The sequence below is a fragment of the Acipenser ruthenus genome, chromosome 3 (genome assembly GCF_902713425.1).
Source record: "Acipenser ruthenus chromosome 3, fAciRut3.2 maternal haplotype, whole genome shotgun sequence".
Taxonomy (NCBI): Eukaryota; Metazoa; Chordata; class Actinopteri; order Acipenseriformes; family Acipenseridae; genus Acipenser; species Acipenser ruthenus.
In genome coordinates this window covers 58,657,964-58,679,821 of record NC_081191.1, presented here as the reverse complement: position 1 = coordinate 58,679,821, position 21,858 = coordinate 58,657,964, and the positions used below count along the sequence as shown (strand labels likewise).

Sequence of the window (21,858 nt, the reverse complement as noted above, 5' to 3'; positions counted from 1 at the left end):
TATATCATTTCCTGTTTCAGTTGTCACATCCTGGTGACACAAGATGTTTCTGTGATCGTTTCAGGCAACCGGGATGCTTTAAACTCCTAACTTTTAGTCACAAGTATACGTATGGGCAGCAGTGTGGAGTAGTGGTTAGTGCTCTGGACTCTTGACCGGAGGGTCGTGGGTTCAATCCCAGGTGAGGACACTGCTGCTGTACCCTTGAGCAAGGTACTTTACCTAGATTGCTCTAGTAAAAACCCAACTGTAAAAATGGGTAATTGTATGTAAAAATAATGTGATATCTTGTAACAACTGTAAGTTGCCCTGGATAAGGGCGTCTGCTAAGAAATAAATAATAATAATACGGTATACTGGTATATCATGGTTAAGGTACATTACGGTATTGACAACGACCTAAAGAGACTGCACCATGATTATCATAATGACCACGGTATACCACAGTTCATTTATTTGCATGTGTGGAAGACCAATAAAAGTTGTGATAGTTATAACCAAAAAACAATGAGAGTGACAGCAGTACTACCAAACACTCTACTGAGATGTCTGGAGAACATCATGAACTGTCGTGTATAGGGCCTAATAAACAGGCCACACAGTAAATTTAAAGACAGAAAGCATAAATGAATGTACTACAAAATGTCATTGAAAAGAAAAAACACCAGCCAAAAAATATTTTAACAGACTAACCTGGGATATCTAGATATGTATTTGGGTTAGCGGAATGTGGGTTGGAAACTCTAAACTCTGGTACTTACCTAAAAGGTGTAGCAAGACCATTCAGAAAATAATCAGAATCTGATTTATGGTATACAAACTCAAAAAAATGTATATAACTAAATAAAAAGTTATTTATCATAAAACGTACCTGATCACATGCTTCCCTACATGATGAGTAATCCCTTGCATGATGACAGCATGATGAATCTTATTAAAAAAATAGAAAATAATTAATTAAAACCTTAACAAACAAAAAAAAAACAGTAAGTTTGAACCTATTAGGGTGTACATTTAATGGAGGGACAAACAAACTTAAAAAAAATATTAAACTACGCTCACATTTTATACAATACAGTTTTAAAACATAGTTTCATTTCCATATTCCGTTGAACTTCTAGACATAAGATGACACCCGCAAAACAGAGCCCTGCCAGGATAGTGCTTCCAAGAAATATAGATCATCAATTATCTCACCTCACAATATTCGTTACTGTAAGCAACTACTTCAGGCTAAAAACAGTGTAGAAATCAGAGCTTTAAATAGTTGCAGGACATTCCCAAACACATTTATGTAATAAGAACAGCCACTGAAACTGTGCTATTCCTCCAGGGACAATAAATCTATACCTGTCGTGTATCGTAGTCAAGTGGTTATGCAGGGTGCAGAGGCAATCAGAAGTCGAGTTTGAAATGCCAAAAAGTGTTTTTTATTAGAGGCCTCCAGTGAAATAACAAATCAAAACAATAAAGAAAAATAAATCAACAAAAAAAAAATCTAAAAGAAAATTTTAAACAAAAATACTGGGCTGTTTCACACACATCTCCCAACGCAGAACACTTATCTACTCACAGTCTATATAGTCAGAACACAGCTCACTCTCCTTATTTCTCCTCAAATGACCCAAAACCAGGTACTTATACCTGTTTACATTAGCCCCTTCCCTGGACTAAACCAATACAATATAAATGGTAATTTAATAACATTTAAATATACATAGAGCCCTATTTGGCCTTAACATATACAAATGTATACATTTGTTTTAATACACATGTAAATACACAATGCAAGTATTAATAGCAACAATAAAATACCATTAGGCTACCATTAGGCACGCTATAACAGCATGCGCGTCTCCCAACATGATTGCCCCAATGGTCCAACTGGCTTGCAGCTTCACCACACTGAGAAAGGTAAGTTAAAATATTACCAGCATTGTATTATAATGGCTTAGCAAACAGTTTCGGAGCGCATACTTTAACAAACATGGCGGCAGTGTCTTCATGCCATTGTATGGAATATGTGCACCTTTTTCTTACAATACACACAAATAGTTACCGCGGCTCAAAACTCCAAACTAAACTTTTTTCTTTCTTTCAGGCACACAGTACTGGCAGAACAGCGATCCGACACCTCCCCCATTATGTACGTTTAACATTTACTTCTTGTAAAAACCCTTGTTATTTATAACCTAAAAGGTTTACCACAACAGTGACATTTATCAAATGTATTAAACAATCTTTATTTTTAGTAATCAGGCAAGGTAACGTGATCAGTGATTGAGTGTGTTGCAGAGCTGTGGTCTTTATCACACTGCCGCAATCCACTAGTAATGTGTCACAGTCAACAATAAATCTACAGAACTTGTTGAAAACAGTAGCTAACTTACTTAACAGTTTCCCCTACAACCCTGTAGACTCAGTCTCAATGTCATATTGACAAACTTTTTGGAGCAAACCAGAAAAATAATTGTTCATACAAATTGGTCTAGCAAACATAAACTTACATACGTTAAGAGCTGATAACAAACAGCTTAAATTGCCCCAGCTTTACACTTGTAGTTTAAATTTGTTCTACATATAAGAACCATTCAAATGATTTTTATCTTCATAAATAAACCTGTTTGTTATTAAACTTCAGAAAACTGTCTAATACATCTCAGATTACAAATTGTCTTGAATAGCTAACTGCTTTAGCCCCAGGCAGCCATGTTCCAGTACAAAGTGCAAAATGACTGTGGGACACGGCAGCATTAATGATTTGTATTTCATGGGTAATCAACATCATGCCTACAGCAGACAATGCTGTTTCAAGTTTAGATTAAGAATGCTTACAGAACATGTCCAAGTAGTGCAATGGTTTTAACCAAGAAACTACTGCTGGATAAACTCAATGATGTTTTTTGTAGAAGTGTATATATATATATATATATATATATATATATATATATATATATATATATATATATTAGTGCTGGGACAAATATCTGAATATTCGAACAATTTTTTTTTGACGTATTCAGATACAAAAATCAGATGTTTGTATTCGCTACAAATGAGAAAAATACCTTGCACTTATTTACCATCTCACCACAATTTGCGCGACAGTTTCAAAATATCGCAAATGAAAAAGAGCTCTGTGTAATATATGAGATTAATATATATAAAAAACACAGAATCAACACAGCAGCTCTTATATTTTATTTAAAGTGCATAATACATAGTATAAACAGAAATAGGGTGGCACGGTGGCGCGGTGGTTAGTGCTGCTGCCTCACAGCTCAAGGTCCTGGGTTCGAGTTTGCATGTTCTCCCCCTTGTTCGCGTTGCCACTTAGTTGCTCTGCGATGGACTGGCGTCCCGTCCAGGGTGTAGTCCCGCCTTGCGCCCCTATGTCTGCCAGGCTAGGCTTCGGCTCACCGCAACCCTCTAAAGGATTAAGCGGTTACAGATAATGGATGGATGAATAAACAGAAATAATGGAAAAACACCACAGTGTTACATTTAAAGTTTAATACACTGTATTAAACAGTACAATACAAATTACACAGAAACTGTGTAGGCAATGTTCTATCCCTTGTTGTGTATTTTGCTGCTATCAAGACAGCCTAACAACTACTGTGCTGCACAACAATGCTTGTATTTAAAATGCCTTGCTCTTGCAAGCATTTCACGTTTCATAGTACGAGTCTTGTGGCTCTCGACCATATGGAATTTCTAGTATACGGCTCGTAGGGTTTGGCCACCCCTTTTTTTTCCCCTTCACTTTACAACGGCATTTCCACGTTTGTTTCATTTGAAGTTGTGGCAGGGCAAAAGCCCTGCACGTGTAAATAATGTATTGTTGTGTATATGTAAAGTTTTTGTTTAAAAAATTGAAATTAAGTGTATACTAGATATGGCAGGATTTTGTTTTTGTAAATCAAGTTGAAAAGTTTTTAATTTAAGTTTTGCAGGGATGAGGTTAAACCCATCTCCGCCAAATCCATGTGCGGAATGCGGCTGGAGCTTAATTGACTAATTGATGATCAATTAAGCCCAGCCACATAGCATAAAAAAGGAGCTGGAAAGCTAGTTCTTTTGTTCTAGTTCCAGCAAGTGTGCAGCTGTACAACTGTGTGGAGAACCAGGGTGAGTGAACTATGCAGGGATTAATTTAGGGGAATTTGACCCCACAACAGTTTATTTCAGTATGTCAGAGAGTAGGTTCTGGAGCAGGACCTCCCTTTTAGTGGGAGCAGCGCTAAGCCAGTGTTGGGCAAACTTTTGTTTTTAGTTTTCCCACTGTGTTTTGTTATTGTTATTATTTTGATTACACTGTGTCTGTGTATGTCCTCCTGCACTAGGGCTCTCATTCCTGGTACCCTAGTGGTGGCCACCTGTCACTGCAACTTTGTGTTTGAATAAAACCTGTACACCTAGTGGTGTTGTCAACTGCATCCCCCTGTGTCTCTCTCTCTCTCCTCATTCAGTGGACACCCACAACAAAATTAGCAGGTACTAAAATCCCCTGTTACAGAAGTGTTAAATTTCAGTTTTCTTTTGCTTGTTCAGCTACAAAAAGGCAAAAGTAAACCATGTCATTACTTTAGGAAAACATGTTGATGGCCACTGTTTACTGTGAAGAAATGGCAAGGAATGGGGGCGGGGGGGGAGAAAATAAAATGTGTTGTCAACTTTATGCATCATTTAGTTTGGGAATAAACAAAACAAAGTTTAACTTGAACTGCTATTTAGCCAAAGTGAGTAACTAAAAATATGAACTTAGTTCTTAATTGCTGTTTGTGGTGTTTTATGGGTCGGAACTCTTTTAATTTGAATGCTTCATTGGAAGGGGAGGGATAACTAAAAATGGAGGGTTATTATTTATTCTGATTACAGTTTGAAAGAAATGTTGAATAAAAAGAAAAATCAACATACTTGCAACTAAGATATGATACCATAAAGTTTCAGTCTGTTTTTCTTTATTATGAGGTTGTTAGAACTTCCAGTAAGTGCCCTCTTCCATTTTTCAAGAGTTATTTTCCTGGATCGTTTTTTCATACCATGCTCCGGTAGACAAGACTAATCAATTATTTTTAAATCAATCAAAGCCCACAGGTGTGATTAATCAAGAATATCCCTAATTTAATATTAAACTTAATTATGACCACCAAAGACGATGAGTGAAATAACTTTTGTGTTCTTAATGAGCCTGTCTTCAAAAGGTGCATGGAGCTGGAGTTCACTGTGTAAAAAACATTCCTTGACTGTTAACACTGTATTCATTATTTTGGAGTTTGGAATAATTACATTACCACAAAGTACAGCTTTCCAAATTGAATTAATAAATACATTTTAATTAGAAATGAACCCACATCTGGTGAGCTGCCCTTTGCTTTACAGTAAACACTACACTGCAAACATACAGAGAAAAGATCAAGTGACTCATTTATATACAGTGGATTTACTCTCTTTTACTTATATTTTAATTTCAGTATACTGTAACTCATTCTGTATGCTAGGATACACTAGTCACACTGTTGGTACACAGGGAGCATTATGAACATATGCTTATGGTTTTACGGCTGCTACTGTGTCCTTGTTTTCAAATAAATAAAAAATAATACCACACACAGCCCACATCAAAGGAATTCCCAGTTATTTGCCCCTCCAGTCCAGGCCCCAGGGACCACCCTCTCCTCTGCTTTAAATAGAAAATTGTTTGCAGCAAGGAACACAACCAAGCAACTTCATGTGCAAAATTCTTTAAACCAGAAATTTGATGTCCGAACTTTAATCTCTGGCAGGAATTAAACAAACTTAAAAAGGGCAGTAATTGACAGCAAGGCGAAACGGATCAAACATCAACTGAAACCAGACAGAGACAATTTACTTTTCCGTGATTCAAAATATGAGTAAGCTGCTGAGCTTCCATTTAACACAGAAAACAGAACAGTCTTGGAGAAAGAAAAAAACAGAAACAGAAATCAAATTCTCCTTTCTGGGTTTTCACAAATCAAACTAACTTTCTTCTGGTTTCTGTCTTTACTGAATGCAGCCGGACAAAAATGAGCCGGACATTCCTTTTGACCCTCCATTGACACGCTACCCAAGTTTAGGCAAAATACTCTGGTTCCATACAATGCAAGTTTTCGACAGATGTTGGCAGTTCTTTCCCAGCATGCCCTGCGGTTAAGGTTGCATTCATTTGTTTACAAATCTGAAAGCATGGACGCCAAATCTTTGCTTCCGATTGTTCTAACAATTCTTTGGAGCTTTTTATTACTAAACAAAACGATACGAGAATATTAAAACACTGAGAAACCTGCCCCGTGTTTTAAATGTGAATTAAATGTTTACACCCACTTGTCACTTGACTGGTCAGTGTTGTGATGTAATACCACCCATCCCACTTTGGCCCACACTGGGAAATATTAGGGGCAGCTCGGATTGGCAGCCAATGCAGGTTGGCTAAATTAACATGGAAACGCAGTATGAGGGGCAGCAGGGTTTTCAACACTGGTTGAGTGGTGCATGGAAACGAGGTATAAGACCCATTACATACTGTACCTCATAACTTCCAATCCATTGATGAAATGACCAACTCAAAGTCCATTACTGGGTGATAATGGACCTAAAAGTATACAGTAAAGGGAATTGTTTAGTGAACTACCCACTTAGTATTTGTCTTATTTTAAGACACGAGTGGTGCTTGATTTCCCAGCTGAGTTGCAGTCCGTGATGGAGATCCCACTAGTCAAGTCCCCTTTCATATTCTGATAAATCTTTGCTTCTTCACATTTAATGGCTAAGGCTAACTACCAGCTACTTCTGTGGGCCTTAAGTTCTGCATAGTCTATCATTCAGAACGCCACATGGTTATGCCAAGGCGAGCCTATTTTCTTCCTGAAAAAGTGGTCTCCTTATTCCTACTACGACACCCCCAATTAATTGTGATCTAGATAAAAAAAAGCCTAGCACAGAATATAACAAAAGTTATAAAGGTTTACTAAGTTCTTATATGTAGTAAAATAGTGAACAAATGGTAAAATCTAATTGCTTTTCACACAAAAAACTGAAACAGTAAGTTCTAAGCAGTTGAATATCTCCACACTATCAACAACAACAAAAATCTTCATGGTTCATAACCATTTCCCAATATCCTTTAGCTCTAATCCCTGGTACAATTTCACACAGATATTCATTACTTGTGGCACCTCTTCTCTGAACCATTATCCAGCATTTGATGTTTGCATTGCTTTGTAATGGATTTATGACAGTGTATGTAATGGATTTTACAGCCCATTACAACCTCATTTACAATAATGGGTGTAACTACACAACACTAGAGGGTTAACCCTATGGTCTGTAAATTGTTTTGAATGTAGTTAAGTGAAGACATTGCTCTCCTTGTATGTGGGAAAGTAAGAGACACCTTGATCTTTCTATAGAAGATTCCTGGATGTCATGACCACAATATTTAAATACGGGTAAAAGGTGCCAACCCATTAAAGGGCTGCTTTTTGCAAATCCCAAAAAAGAGGCCTCATGTATGGTTCCATGGTTACATTCTAGTTGGAACAACATTTCTGTGTTATTTTAATTATTTTAATGTTTCAATTTCATTTTTAATTTTTATGGAAACTGTCAGTTTGTATTGTATCTATAAATTTAAAGACTTATTAGTAAGAAATATAGAAATACTAAAAAGGAAATAATACCCATGTTTTTAGGGGACTTGTATTTTAGATTGAATTTTTTTTTAGCCATGAAGTTTACGTAAGGCTTTTACATTTATACATTGTTTTAAATGTGTACACTACTGGCAGTGAAATGTAGACAGAAATAATTTTGCCAAATTAACAAAATAAAAATAAAACTAACATTCTGAAGTGAGATTTCAACTCTCTGCCTTGCTAAACAGTGCTCCTCATACTCACTCCAGGCTAATTTATTAAAAGTAACTATAACTAAAAACCAAGAAAATAAACAAAATGCATGAATTTAGTGTCTTGCAACTCGAAGTTTAGTTTTAAAATAAAAGAAAGAATAAATGTATAGAACAACATAGTCTGTTCAAATGTTATTAGATCCTTCCACTGAGTTTGCATTGCCACTTTTCAGCCCCTATGTTTCAATGAACCAAACATTTCTGAAAGTTTGGAGAAACCTGTGAGATCAAACAGGTTTTCTAAAAAATGCAAACATTTTATTTGTCCCCTTTCACACAGACCCTTCCTACAATGCAATGGGCATGCCAGTATTGATACTGGTTTGCTTTGATATGCAAAAGATATATATTTTTTAACTGATGTACCAGCCCTGCCATTGCCAACATTTGTGTGTATGTTATCTGAAAGAACACCAGCTAACCATATGAGACTCAGTGCATATGGTTGTACTGAACCCTGTTCAACTAATGAAAATTTAAAGAAGAGTATATAGTAATGAAGGGACTCCCGAGTGGCGCATCCAATAAAGGCGCTCTGCGTGGAGTGCAGGATGCGCCCTATAGTCTGGACGTCACCGTTTTCAGTCCAGGCTATTCCTGGACTGAGCTCCCAGGAGGCGGCGCTCATTTGGCCGCACTGCCTGGGGGGAGGGAGGGCTAGGTCGGCCAATTAGCTCAAAACTATACAGCTGGTGAAGAAAATTGCATGATTCTATGATGGACAAGCATACATACCTTGCTGCTTTCAAGGGTTAGTTTATACTATCAATAATATGTAAAATAACACTTTGTGATATCACTCTGTTTCAAAGATGCCATAAAGGTAGATAATGAAGGTATTTACAATTATGAGTTCTGTCTGCTCTGCAAATGGCTCAAACCCATTTTCTAAAATTGTCATGACCTCACAATCCTGGGATGTAGGGCAGGGTTTCTCAATTTTGGTCCTGGGGACCCCTGTGTCTGCTGGTTTTCATTCCAACTGAGTTCTCAATTACTTACAAACCCTTAATTGAACTAATAATGTGTTTAATTAGACCTTTTTAATTGTTCTCAGCTCCTAAAAAGGTGCCGAGTTCAAGTTACTTATTAAATTGTATAGTTAACTTGAAATCGCCTACGGTTTAAAAGCTGAAAACAATTAAAAAGGTCTAATTAAGCTAATGAAAAGTTCAATTAAGGGTTCAATTAAGTAATTGAGAACTCATTTGGAATGAAAACCAACTGACACAGAACCAGGATTGGGAAACCCTGAAGTAGGGAATATGGTTTTATTTTTGTTTTGCTTATTTTCCTGCGAATGCTTATTATAATGCTTGCACATTTCCAGTGCCAATGCTACCCTGAATCTAAGTTCTCAATGTTCAAAAACATTTTTCAAATATTTGTTGTGAAGAATTTAGTCCCGTTTTTTAATGTTATTTTCCAACAGCAATGTGTGCTCCTCCACAAACTACAGTAGTCTTGAGAGGCAAGCAAGTAGCTTTCTGCTCATTCAATCCCTTCTCATACCAAGATCAACTATGTTGCACTTAAGAACAACCAATGAGTTGTGATTTGTTATAGCATATATCCTGCCATGTCTTTACCACTATTTGTAAATAAAAAGTGCTTATTTGAAGTTCTACTGCTATACATGTTAGTGGTGTGCCAATTCATTGATTCAAACGGTGAACCATGATATTTTTCTTGACGATACGATTATCGATACAGTGACCCCTGTATCGATACACTGTTTATTTAAGTAAAATTTTGTCTGCTAACATAAACATGAGCATCTTTTAATTTGTGTCTACACTAATAATTAGATCATATTATTTATTATCATGTACTCTAGCAGCCTCACCTACCATTCACTGTGTTCAGGGTGTTTTTGTCAAGTCCGCCAGCAGCTGAGTGAAACGGAGGCGGGTTATTAATGTTGATAATCTCATCAGGGCGACGGTGAAATTAAACCCGCTCTGGCCGGTTTAAAATCCAGTGTGGACTCACCTCATGTTCTATAAGAGTCACGCTGTGTGTAAAATGTGTGAGGCTCGAATTTGCAAGGCTCCAGACTGGGACTAAAATGGCTGCAAATGCAGCAAAAAAAATTGTAAACCGTTTTTTCGGGGTTAGACGCATTGGCGCCTGTAACACAAAAATGCTGCCTCCCTTTAAAACCATGTGTCAATATTTAAGAATGCGCTATGACGTCGGTCTGCAAGGGGGGGAAAAAAAGCACAATAAACTGAAGTGCGAGAAGGACGGTAAAAGATACACTAATAATAATAATAACAATTTCATAGAATACAAACGCTTGTAAGCAGATAGGTGCTGTACTGTATTAACACCAGAAGAATACAGTAACCCCAGTTTCATGCAACAGTTGTGACGGTGACCAAATGTGTTTGAGTGTTGTGTAAACATTTAGTATTTAATATCGTAAATAGCAGAACCAACTCACTGCAATTCAAACTTGTTTTTACTGAAAAATAAATGGTAACATGTAGTTATAAGAGCTGTCTGTATTAGGCCTACATGCTGTCAGATCAGGACTACACTGACACTGAGCATTGGAGCTGCAGGATGCTATTTCCCATGTTACACTGTACACAATTAGAGGTGCCGTCACCAATTCCAGACATAACACTTGTACAATATTTAAAATATAAACATGCTGAGTTCATTGCAGTCATCAGCTACATAGATTAACCACTCAGCAGAATATGGCAACAAACAGGTGAGTACAGGCATTAAGTTACTGTTTTAGTATCACTTTAGTGTCTTAACAAGTTTTTGTATTTTGAGCAATTGAATATGGTAGCAACTAATTTGCTCCTGAAGTGGCACCCAGCAATTGAATTTGGTGACCCATTTTTTCTGGCCTGAAGCCACTGGCTCCTAAAACAAAAACGTTGTCTGCAGCCCTGATTTGTAATTTTGTTTTAAAGAAATGTATTCTAAAGAATAAACAGGAAACAAAAGCAAAACAGGCCATGAAGCTTATTTGACCAAAAGTGCTTTACCAGTGTTATCGCAAACACTTGCACAAGCAAATGAGACAATTGTGTGATTTTTATGTTTCATGCTTCATTTACTATATCGTGATACATATCGTGTCGCGACCCTTGTATCACGATACGTATCATATAGTGAAGACACTGCCGATACCCAGCCCTAATACATGTATTAATGTAGAATATAAGCATAACCACATTCTACTATGACAAGATGACAGCAACCAAAAATTTAAGTTAAACATAAAAGACCAAAAATCTGGATCTCGTCAGAAAGAAAATGTCCCACTCCATCACATAGCAACTGTACTTAATCTAAATTCTCAAAGATGCTGTCATCCTGAGTTCAGCCTGCGGTCTTGTTTTAAGTTGTATGATCTTGCAAACCATGCAGAATAATGATGCTTTACACTGTAGCTAGTTAGTAGCTGCCATCAGATTTTGTCATATGCCGATTGAAAATAGGTTGTAGCCACAAAAATTAAAAGTTGTTCATGAAGTGACAAGTAAACAGGTCAAGATAAACACCCCAGTAATGTAACCACTCAATAGTACTGTAACTCCTTCCCTGGACTTCAACAACAACCCTCTCTCTTATACAGCACACGTTCGTCCTCATGGACAGTTATAGCTAGGAGCTCTGCAGGGATATATCATGTCTGAATAAGAATCAGTATGCATTTATTTTAAAATAAACTGTAGATGTACCAGAATTAGCCAGAAACAACTACATTTTATATACAGGTGAGATTTTATATACAGGTACTGTGGGGGTGTTACCATCGTTAGGTCTTTCTGTAGAAGAAAATATTGAGAAAATTGGTCTTGGAGTAAACACAAGGGTTGTATGATTTTGAAAAACAAAAACACATACATAAATGAATACAAATGTTCAGTAGCTCTGATACAGAATGCATTTTTATTTATTTATCCATGGATAAATGCATAGTGACCTCATATGGGGACGCATACAAAAAACATCTAGCCTTTATATGGAGACGTATGGTAGACGCAAATGCATGATAGCCTCATATGAAGCTAAGAGATAGTGTGTTATGGAAAGACAACTGAAAAATATATTTATTATGTGTCCAAAGTGTACATTTTGACCTTTGAAGGTTCAGAACACATTACCGAAGGAAGGTTCGAACCTTCCACGGTACTCATTTGCATAATTTAGTGGTGACGTCACCATAGCTACTTGTTTATATTTTATTGAAAATTTACATATAAATGGAATAAAACATTCACATGTAGTTTAAAAATACATTATATAGAACAGTAATTATGTTTTTATAATTTAAATAAAAATAAAAATACATGTTGTTTATTTACACGTAATTGAAGATGTTTGCGATACATACAGTAAGCTTGCATTGCACAACTGCAGCGGACTGAGGCAAAACAAAGTTTTATTTAAGTCACATTTTACTAGTACTAAATATTATTATTTATTTCTTAGCAGACGCCCTTATCCAGGGCGACTTACAATTGTTACAAGATATCACATTATTTTTACATACATTATTATTATTATTATTTGTTTATTTAGCAGACGCCTTTATCCAAGGCGACTTACAGAGACTAGGGTGTGTGAACTATGCATCCGCTGCAGAGTCACTTACAACTACGTCTCACCCGAAAGATGGAGCACAAGGAGGTTAAGTGACTTGCTCAGGGTCACACAATGGGTCAGTGGCTGAGGTGGGATTTGAACCTGGGACCTCCTGGTTACAAGTCCTTTTCTTTAACCACTGGACCACACAGCCTCCATGTTACATAATTTACAATTACATAATTTTTTTACACATTATTTTTACATACAATTACCCATTTATACAGTTGGGTTTTTACTGGAGCAATCTAGGTAAAGTACCTTGCTCAAGGGTACAGCAGCAGTGTCCCCCACCTGGGACTGAACCCATGACCCTCCGGTCAGGAGTCCAGAGCCCTAACCACTACTCCACAATGATGCCCATTAATATTAATACTACTACTAATAATAATGAGCTTACGCTTGTCAAGTGACCCCAGAGATTGGTTATTCCTCCATGATACGAGTCGCTTGCACAGTTTGCATTCAACTTTTTTTTTTGGTCATCTGGGCATTTAACAAAAAAATCACAAACAGCAGGGGGGTTTCGAGACATTTCTTTCAATACAGCTTACGCTATACAACGCTTTGCTGTTGAGATAGAGAATGTAGAAATTAAAGGTTTGCTTCTGGATAACACAAGCTAGAGGGGGGAGGGGCAGATGGTGCTCAGTTTTCAAAATTAAAATTATTTGTGTTATCGTATATTTTGTATGTTTCAAACATATTCTACAATAGCACTTCTTCTCTTACGATGTCTTGTACACTAGGTATTCAGTACATATTATACTGAAGCACTACCACCGCTATAGGTACCCCCCGGTGCTTTGACATATACCCAGCTCCATACACACATACACAGCAGCGGCGCCATATAGAGTTGCTACGTATAACAATTTGGTGGCGGATTTTAATACAACAACTTTTGTTTACGTAATATGCATTATACAAATCAAAAGATCAAATTTTGCATGTGAGTGACAAACAGTTTCAATGGCGTTTGACGAACCTTCGAAGGTTTAAAACAATCTTCGAATCCCTGGCTAGCGAACAAACCTTCGAATCTTCGAACACAACCCTACCAGTTTTATGGGTTTTTTTGGTTTTTTTAAAAGGGGATAAAATTGGTAGCAGATGTGTTGTTTCAGAAGCAGAGTGACCAACCTAGGAAGCATTGCAGGAACTGGGGGTTGGGGTGGAATGGGATGTGGTTACCTTCTTAGAATACATTTCAAAACTGGTGGTGGTGGAGTGGCAATCATTTCAGACATGCAATACACTACAGCAGGACAGGGTAGTGCATGACATTATTAAACCATTAACTCTGAAGAACAAGTTATTTGTCAGGTAGAATCTGGCTGTGGCCAGATGTTAAACAGACCAACTTGTTTTAAAATATGGACAAGTCAAGTGGTAATCTCCTTCCTTATGAATAATATTTGTTCTGTCCCTAAGTTTACCCCTTTCACTCTGCATGTTCCACAACAAAGTTGGACGCCCTACCTAGGGTGAAGTTCTAAAAACTGAACCGACTTTTATGTATACTCCATACTGTGACAGATGTCTGAAGATGGTAACTCTAGGACGCTATTTACCCGAGAAATCCACATCCTGACAGCATGCGGACAAATAGCACATTTCAGGACTTCAAAGTCGCTCCAGATGCGCGTTCACCCCACCCCCACCGGCAAACGCAAACGTAATTTTACAGCAACACCAGTGCAGCGAGCTAAAAAGACTATTTCTAAGCACTTTTGTAACATTGTATGGTACTAGTCAGCATAATACAAATGCAACTTCAAGGTTTAAACTGATTTATTTAATGGATGCGTTTATTTCAGCAGTATAATTGCTTATGCCAAAGACGTAGTTAAACTAACAAGATTACCATACACACTTGTAATTGCTTTAATGTTAAAAGACTCCAGGACGTTTATAGAATATAAAAGTTATGTAATTTTACATATGTAACCAAAACTCGCGGACCTTTGAGAACAAATAATTATAATGTGTATACAGTTCTCACATTGCATTATTGTATTTTTTTAAAGAAATATCGAAGTACGTCTGCTAACTTAAAAAAAAAAAAAAAAAAGTAGCCTACTGTACACAGAACTGAAAGCCTGCTTTAATTTTAAAAAGTATCATATATGCGTGGGAATTCACTACTAACCCCCCTTGTCAAACAAGAATCATAAAATATATTTTACTACTGTTACCGTAACAGTAAGTTACTGTATATACTGACAACTGCATATTCAAGTGCCAACTAGACAACATGTACAGTACGCTACATTCTGGATACAGTATTTATATTGTTGCATAACGTTTAGTTCAATAATATAATTTGGGTAATGGCCATGTGGTTTCATATTGCATGCAAGATGTCATGTAACTAATATATTAAAATGTGTTTCTTCCAACCGGGTGTTATTGTTATTCTACTTTTTAGGTAGTCTTCGTTTACAGTACGGTATAACATTCACACAAATGATCACCGCAATTGGTTCATAACTTCGAGAAACACTGCTCGTACAGTACTTGGACCGTTTAGTGACCCCAGTAAATATAAGCAATACTCAATCATTTAAAAATAATAATAATAATAAAAAAAATAAAAAAAACATGACATAACATTAAAAATAAAACCACATCCACTAAAAGGCCTGTCATAATTTTAGATACACAACAAATCAAATAGCTTACCCTGAGTCTGGACGAAATCGTAGATGTTGAAGGCGAGGAAAAAAAATATCACCTCAAAATACGCAAACATCTTTTTACAATCTTACTGTACATTGTGGACAAAAACATAAATAAAACTCGGCGACACTAACGAGCTCCATGAGAACGTCGCTTAGGTATCTCGGGTTCTCACTGCTCCACTGCTGTGCACCAACACGGCCAGGAGTGCAGATGGAGAACTGGCCTGTCTGTGGTCAGAGCCGTCACTGAGCATGTGCAAGAGAAAAACTCCTTGGGCACAGAGGATTGGATCCGCGGCGAGATGAAAGGCTCGCAATTAATACATATAACAAATATATTGTGTAGTGAACGTTTTCATATGGGGATGCATGGTAGTTGTTTATCTTCCATCCAGTTTTAATTAAAGCAGAAACTAGCGTGCGTTATAACGAACTTAATAAAATATGACAATACTATGCAATGCAGTAGCCAGCCATGTAAAATCACAGAGGCACTTGCCCATGCACTGCGGCTAAGCAACATGTAAGAGAGTGTAAATAAATAATTATTTGTATGATTTTAAGCGAGGCCCGCCTCGGGTGCCACATAGCTGGCTACGACCTTGCTATGACATGTTTATTTAGATTGGAATTTAGCCTAGAAACTGGAGATGAGTGGGGACAGCATCGACTTTCACTTTGACGATATTAGGACAATCTTGTGGTAAGAACATAAGAAAGTTTACAAACGAGAGGAGGCCATTCGGCCCATGTTGCTCGTTTGGTTGTTAGTAACTTATTGATCCCAGAATCTCATCAAGCAGCTTCTTGAAGGATCCCAGGGTGTCAGCTGCAACAACATTACTGAGGAGTTGGTTCCAGACCCTCACAATCCTCTGTGTAAAGAAGTGCCTCCTATTTTCTGTTATGAATACCCCTTTATCTAATCTCCATTTGTGACCCTTGGTCCTTGTTTCTTTTTTCAGGTCGAAAAAGTTCCCTGGGTCGACATTGTCAATACCTTTTAGAGTTTTTTTTTTCAAAGTTTTAGTTAACCGTTTATTCATACTCCTAACTTGAATGGTTTGTGTAAACCTTGTCTGGCCAGTAGAAACCAGGACATATTTGTTCAAAATCCCCACCCATTGCTGAAATGTTCTCCAGGAAAAGACCCCCGTTAATAATCTAAATACACCCTACTGGTGCTTATTACCCCAAATACATTTACAGTTTCCCCTTTACAAACAAAATCAACTTACAGTACTTTTTAGAAATACTACAGTTATGTGTATCAAGTGATATAGCTATAGTTCTACATTTTTATTCAAAACATCACCATGTTTGTGAGGTTATGACTTAAGAATTGAACTTTGCCTGGGTTGTTAAGTGGATACACTATACAGCCTTAAAGGTGTAGTCAGGTTTCCCTTCACTGATTTTCTTAATCCCTAAAGGTACAATATTATACAGCAGGAGCCGTCTCGTCATCTCCTGCAAATTGCTTCACAACATCGACATAGAAAGTCTATATATGAATACTAAGTTCTCTACTGTACATATAAGCACTCCTAAAAGAAATGAAATGTATAAAATGTCAGAAAAGCAAAAGCACAGAAGCCACGTGTTAGAAACTATATCTACATATGTAAAGCAGAGAGGGGATGCAATACTGTTATCCAATCCTCCCTGAGATTAACATGCACACATGCACACATCCACAGAAACACATGCACACATACTGTGTGTTTAAAATAAAAATGTGGGTTTAATTTAATTTAACAAGCTTTTTGGAGGATGTGGAACTCTTTCATTGTGACAGATTATATTTGACATTATTACTTATACAACTGTAATTGTGTTAAGCACATCATTAAACTTACTCATCTTTTACATACAGTACACATATACACTTTAATAAAAACACTTTATTGTGACTTATTTTTACTAAGATTTTTAAAATATGTTTACCAAGAAAAAGGTGTGTCAGCCTGGAACTAAGATATGGGGAAAGGAAGAGGACGGACTTGAGGGTCACAAAGGAAGAAATACATTTTGAGCCACAACTGAATGAAAAAACCACAAGACAAGTGACTTTATTGTCAAGAGCTTTACTGTCAGTAAATGGCTGGCTAGGGTTTTTATTGTGAAGTCAATGGAGATTTGAGTAGAGCCAATGGGCACTTTAGATAAAAAGGTTTAGTATAATGCTCTCTATATTAAGAAAATGTAAATTATTTAATTTGCTTTACATTATGGAGGCTCTCTGGCATGCTGCCATAAAGGTTAATAGCTTTAAAATGCCCCACTGTGAAGGTGATATAGTGAACGTGGACGTATGTCACAGTTACATTTATGCATATACTTGGAGAACCACTTATCCAATTGTCATGGAACTTGGTATTAACATTATTTAGATTAAGTCTGTCAGTCCATCATCCATTGGTGTGCAGTACCAGCACAAATTAACAACAAATAATTTACAGCAAGACTAGGGTTGGGGATTGTATTGCCCATTTTTCCTCACTCAGACCGTTTGCTTATTAAATACCCTGGTACCTCTGAATAGATAATCACTCATAGATAATCACAGGACTGAGAAATGGCGACAGGGGACCCAGGTGCCGTAGATGGGGCATCGGAAGCTCAGGTTGGTGACCGGCCGGGTGCAGCACCCGACACAGGTGTGAGCCCCGGTGACTGTGCAGCAACGTCTGGACAACCAGAGGGAGTGGAGCAAGAGACCAGGTGATTGACTGTGCCTGGTGGTGCAGAGACTTGGGAGTCCAGCCCAGCAACCAAAGGTCAGATCAAAGGAACCGACACAGGTGCCGAACTGTTGCACAGGGGTGGAGATCGGGGCTGTGGTGGTGATGGTCTCCTGGACTCCGGCAGTGGCGGTGCTGGCAGCGATGCAGGGCACTCTGGCGGTGGCAGTGCTGGTAGCGCCATGGAACACTCTGGCTGTGGCACTGCTGCCAGCTGTTTTGGACCCCCTGGATGTGTGGACAGTGGACCCTCTGGATGTGCGGACACTGGACCCTCCGGACGTGGACGTGCGGACGCTGGACCCTCTGGCATGGGGACGGCAGTGGCTCCTCCCCCTTTGGCTCTGGAGATGGTATTAGCCCCTCCCCCTCTGGTTCTGGAGACGGCAGTGGCCCCTCCCCCTTCGGCTCTGGAGATGGTATTAGCCCCTCCCCCTCTGGTTCTGGAGACGGCGGCAGCTCCTCCCCCTTTGGCACCAGAGACGACAAGGTTATTCTCCTTCTGGCTCTGGAGATGGCAGCCAAACTTAAATTCAAAATAATTAAACTTTATTTACTATATATATATATATATATATATATATATATATATATATATATATATATATATATATATATATATACAGTACTGTGCAAAAGTTTTAGGCAGGTGTGAAAAAATGCTGTAAAGTAAGAATGCTTTCAAAAATAGACATGTTAATAGATTATATTTATCAATTAACTAAATGCAGAGTGAGTGAACAGAAGAAAAATCTAAATCAAATCCATATTTGGTGTGAGCACCCTTTGCCTTCAAAACAGCATCAATTCTTCTAGGTACACTTGCACAAAGTCATGGATTTTGTAGGCATATAGTCAGGTGTATGATTAAACAATTATACCAAACAGGTGCTAATGATCATCAATTCAATATGTAGGTTGAAACACAATCATTAACTGAAACAGAAACAGCTGTGTAGGAGGAATAAAACTGGGTGAGGAACAGCCAAACTCAGCTAACAAGGTGAGGTTGCTGAAGACAGTTTACTGTCAAAGTCATACACCATGGCAAGACTGAGCACAGCAACAAGACACAAGGTATTTATACTGCATCAGCAAGGTCTCTCCCAGGTAGAAATTTCAAGGCATACAGGGGTTTCCAGATGTGCTGTCCAAGCTCTTTTGAAGAAGCACAATGAAACGGGCAACGTTGAGGACCGTAGACGCAGTGGTCGGCCAAGGAAACTTACTGCAGCAGATGAAAGACACATCATGCTTTCTTCCTTTCGCAATCGGAAGATATCCAGCAGTGCCATCAGCTCAGAATTGGCAGAAAACAGTGGGACCCTGGTACACCCATCTACTGTCCGGAGAAGTCTGGTCAGAAGTGGCCTTCATGGAAGACTTGCGGCCAAAAAGCCATACCTCCGACGTGGAAACAAGGCCAAGCGACTCAACTATGCACGAAAACGCAGGAACTGGGGTGCAGAAAAATGGCAGCAGGTGCTCTGGACTGATGAGTCAAAATTTGAAATATTTGGCTGTAGCAGAAGGCAGTTTGTTCGCCGAAGGGCTGGAGAGCGGTACACGAATGAGTATCTGCAGGCAACAGTGAAGCATGGTGGAGGTCCCTTGCAAGTTTGGGGCTGCATTTCTGCAAATGGAGTTGGGGATTTGGTCAGAATTAATGGTCTCCTCAATGCTGAGAAGTACAGGCAGATACTTATCCATCATGCAATACCATCAGGGAGGCATCTGATTGGCCCCAAATTTATTCTGCAGCATGACAACGACCCCAAACATACAGCGAAAGTCATTAAGAACTATCTTCAGCGTAAAGAAGAACAAGGAGTCCTGGAAGTGATGGTATGGCCCCCACATAGCCCTGATCTCAACATCATCGAGTCTGTCTGGGATTACATGAAGAGAGAGAAGCAACTGAGGCTGCCTAAATCCACAGAAGAACTGTGGTTAGTTCTCCAAGATGTTTGGGCCAACCTACCTGCTGAGTTCCTTCAAAAACTGTGTGCAAGTGTACCTAGAAGAATTGATGCTGTTTTGAAGGCAAAGGGTGGTCACACCAATATTGATTTGATGTAGATTTTTCTTCTGTTCACTCACTTTGCATTTTGTTAATTGATAAATATAAACTATTAACATGTCTATTTTTTCAACTTTCAAGTTCCTTGGGGAGTGTTGGTGGACAGCAATTTTCAAGTTATGCCACAAATTTTCGATTGGATTTAGGTCGGGGCTCTGACTGGGCCACTCAAGGACATTTACCTTTTTGTTCCTTAGCCACTGCAGTGTAGATTTGGCTGTGTGCTTTGGGTCATTGTTATGCTGAAAGGTGAACTTCCGTCCCAGTTTCAGCTTTCTTGCAGAGGGCAGCAGGTTTTCCTCACGGACTTCTCTGTACTTTGCTCCATTCATTTTCCCTTCTATCCTGACAAGTGCCCCAGTCCCTGCCAATGAGAAACATCCCCATAACATGATGCTGCCACCACCATGCTTCACAGTAGTGATGGTGTTCTTTGGGTGATGCGCTGTGTTCAGTTTGCGCCAAACATAACGTTTTGCATTTAGGCCACAAAGTTCCATTTTAGTTTTGTCAGACAACAAAACTTTTTGCCACATGGCTACAAAATCTCCTGAGTGTTTTTTTGAATACTTCAAACAGGATTCAAGGTGGGCTTTCTTGAGTAATGGCTTCCTTCTTGCCACCCTACCATACAGGCCAGATTTGTGGAGTGCTTGGGATAATATTGTCACATGCACACTTTGACCAGTCTTGGCCATAAAAGCCTGTAACTCTTGCAAAGTTGCCACTGGCCTCTTGGTAGCCTCCCTGATCAGTCTCCTTCTTGCTTGGTCATCCAGTTTGGAAGGACGGCCTGATCTAGGCAGGGTCTTGGTGGTGCCATACACCTTCCACTTCTTAATAATCGTCTTGGGATATTCAAGGCCTTTGATATTTTTTTCATACCCATTCCCTGATCTGTGCCTTTCAACAACTTTGTCCAGGAGTTCTTTTGAAAGGGCCTTGGTGCTCATAGTTGAGTTCTTGCTTTGAAATGCAGTACCCAGCAGAGGGAACCTACAAGAACTGCTGAATTTATCCTGAAATCATGTGAATCACTACAGTTTAATACAGGTGGAGGCCACTTCACTTGATGTGTGATTTTGAAGGCGATTGGTTACACCTGAGCTAATTTAGGATTGCTATTACAAGGGGGAGTGGACAGTTATCCAACCAAGCTATTTCAGTTTTTATTTTTAATTAATTTTCTACAAATTTCTAGAATATTTTTTTCACTTGGAAGTTGTGCGGTTGGATGTGTAGATAAATGAAAAAAAAAACTATTTTAATGCATTTTAATTCCAGGCTATAAGGCAACAAAAGGTGAACATTTTGAAAGGGGGTGTAGACTTTATATATAAATATTTTAGCTCAAACAGCCAGCTGCCCATATACAGTGCCTAGCAAAAGTATTCAGACCCCTGACCAATTCTCTCATATTACTGAATTACAATTTGTACATTGAAATTTCATTCTGTTTGATATTTTATTTTAAAACTCAAAATCAATTATTGTAAGGTGACATTGGTTTTATGTTGGGAAATATTTTTAAGAAAAATAAAAAACTGAAATATCTTGCTTGCATAAGTATTCAACCCCTGTGCTGTGGAAGCTCCCAGTTTACACCCATGAAAGAAATTGCCCTAACGAGGACACAATTACCTTACCATTGGCCTCCACCTGTGAACCATTAAAGTTGCTGTCACATTTTCTGGATAAAAACTCCACTGTTGAATGATCATTGGTCAGGCTGTGAATCTGAAGGAAAATGAAGACCAAAGAGCATTCTACAGAAGTTAGAGATAAAGTAATACAAATGCATAG

The 21,858-nt window shown here is 38.3% G+C and overlaps 1 protein-coding gene across 1 annotated transcript in view; it reads right to left on the bottom strand.

Annotated features, from left to right (window-relative positions):
* LOC117394474 (reversion-inducing cysteine-rich protein with Kazal motifs-like) overlaps nucleotides 1-15,469 on the bottom strand; it is a 56,008-nt gene extending 40,539 nt beyond the window's left edge. The window contains exons 1-2 of the mRNA XM_033992812.3: nucleotides 15,233-15,469; nucleotides 872-930 (exon numbers count right to left, since the gene is read on the bottom strand). Of these exons, the coding sequence (XP_033848703.3) occupies nucleotides 872-930; nucleotides 15,233-15,302 (129 nt within the window). The 5' untranslated portion in view covers nucleotides 15,303-15,469. The remainder of the gene's footprint in view (nucleotides 1-871; nucleotides 931-15,232) is intronic.
* Between the last annotated feature and the right edge of the window lie 6,389 nt (nucleotides 15,470-21,858).